Source organism: Malurus melanocephalus, unplaced genomic scaffold (assembly GCF_030028575.1).
Source record: "Malurus melanocephalus ecotype Western Australia unplaced genomic scaffold, MMel_1.1 scaffold_2800, whole genome shotgun sequence".
NCBI classification, from domain to species: domain Eukaryota; kingdom Metazoa; phylum Chordata; class Aves; order Passeriformes; family Maluridae; genus Malurus; species Malurus melanocephalus.
Window position 1 is genome coordinate 3,672 of NW_026626032.1, and position 1,496 is coordinate 5,167.

General features: G+C 58.6%; 1 protein-coding gene across 1 annotated transcript; it reads left to right on the forward strand.

The window, feature by feature from the left end:
- Nucleotides 1–830: 830 nt before the first annotated feature.
- LOC130587937 (SLAM family member 7-like) lies at nucleotides 831–1,470 on the forward strand (the record flags this gene model as incomplete). Its single annotated transcript, XM_057388907.1, has 2 exons — nucleotides 831–1,124; nucleotides 1,201–1,470. Coding segments are annotated over 2 exons (564 nt in total), but the record flags the coding sequence as incomplete, so codon positions are not given.
- Between the last annotated feature and the right edge of the window lie 26 nt (nucleotides 1,471–1,496).

Sequence of the window (1,496 nt, forward strand, 5' to 3'; positions counted from 1 at the left end):
GGTCTGAGCCTGAGTTGTCCGTCTGGAATTTTCCGGCTCAAACCGGTTCTATGGCGACCTCTTGACCTGTCCATCCTGGGGCCGGACATTGCCCCACCCCAACACCGTCCACTTCCTCTCTCTGTGCTCGTTTTCGGGTTCCGAGTGCCCCAAATCCTCTCCAGGCACCGATGGATCGGTTCTGGGTCCTGCTCCTCGCCCTCCTCATCCTCCAACACCGAGCCGGTCAGTGCCGGGGGTCTCTTGTGGGGTTTGGGATGGGTTTGGGGTCACCCAGGAGGGTGGGGATGGGTGGGGACCCGGAGGAGCTCCATGGGGTGGGGATTGGGAAACCACAGGGAAAATGTCCCCACCCCCATCCCACCTTAAACTGACCTTCATCCCACCCTCCTCCTCATCCCATCACTTCCCACGTTAAACTGACCTTCATCTGACCTTCACCCCACCTTAAACTGAGCCCCATCTCATCTTAAACTGAGCCCCATCTCATCTTAAACTGAGCCCCATCTCATCTTAAACTGACCTTCATCCCACCCTCCTCCTCATCCCATCACTTCCCACGTTAAACTGACCTTCATCTGACCTTCACCCCACCTTAAACTGACCATCATCCTATCTTAAACTGAGCCCCATTTCACCTTAAACTGATCTTCAACCCACCTTAAACTGACCTTCATCCCACCGTCCTCCTCCCATCTCCATCCATCTCCTCCCACCTTAAACTGACCTTCATCCTGGCTTAAACTGAGCCCCATCTCATCTTAAACTGACCTTCATCCCACCCTCCTCATCCCACCTTCATCCATCTCCATCCCTCGTTCTCTCCCCAGTGAATGCCGATGACCCCACAGTGCTGATCGGTGCCGTGGGCGGTTCCGTCACCTTCCAGAGCCGTAACCCGGATCGAATATCGGCATTCTGGACTTTTGGGACTGTACCCATCGTGACCGTGATATTCAGGGATGGCCCTCAAGCCGTGTTTTCAGTAAAAATATATGAGAAGCGTTTCTCCATCTCTGAGGACGGCAACGCCCTCACTCTCTCCCAGCTGAGCATGGAGGACGCCGGCAACTACTCCGTAAGGATTAACAGCAAAATATCCACCTTCACCCTGCACGTGTACAGTAGGTGCTTTCAGTGAGGAGTTTTTCTGGGCTTTTACCCAAAAAAGGAGATTTTTGACCCCTCCGCTGTCCGCAGGGCCGCTGCCCCAGCCCACGGTGACGTGCGAGGCCCAGAACTGCTCGGCCGGGAGCTGCCTCCTGTCCCTGCGCTGCTCCGCGCCCGGCGCCGGCCTGGGCAGCGTCCGGCTGGGCTGGAGCAGGGGGCAGCGGCCGTGGGCCGAGGGCGCCGCGCTGCAGCTGCTGCGGGAACCCAGCCCGGAGGGGCCGGAGCCGCTGACCTGCACGGCCCGGAACCCCGTCAGCAGCAGCAACGTCACTGTCACCGACCCCGGGGGGCTCTGCAACGGTGAGGGACGGCATCGGGGTGGCATC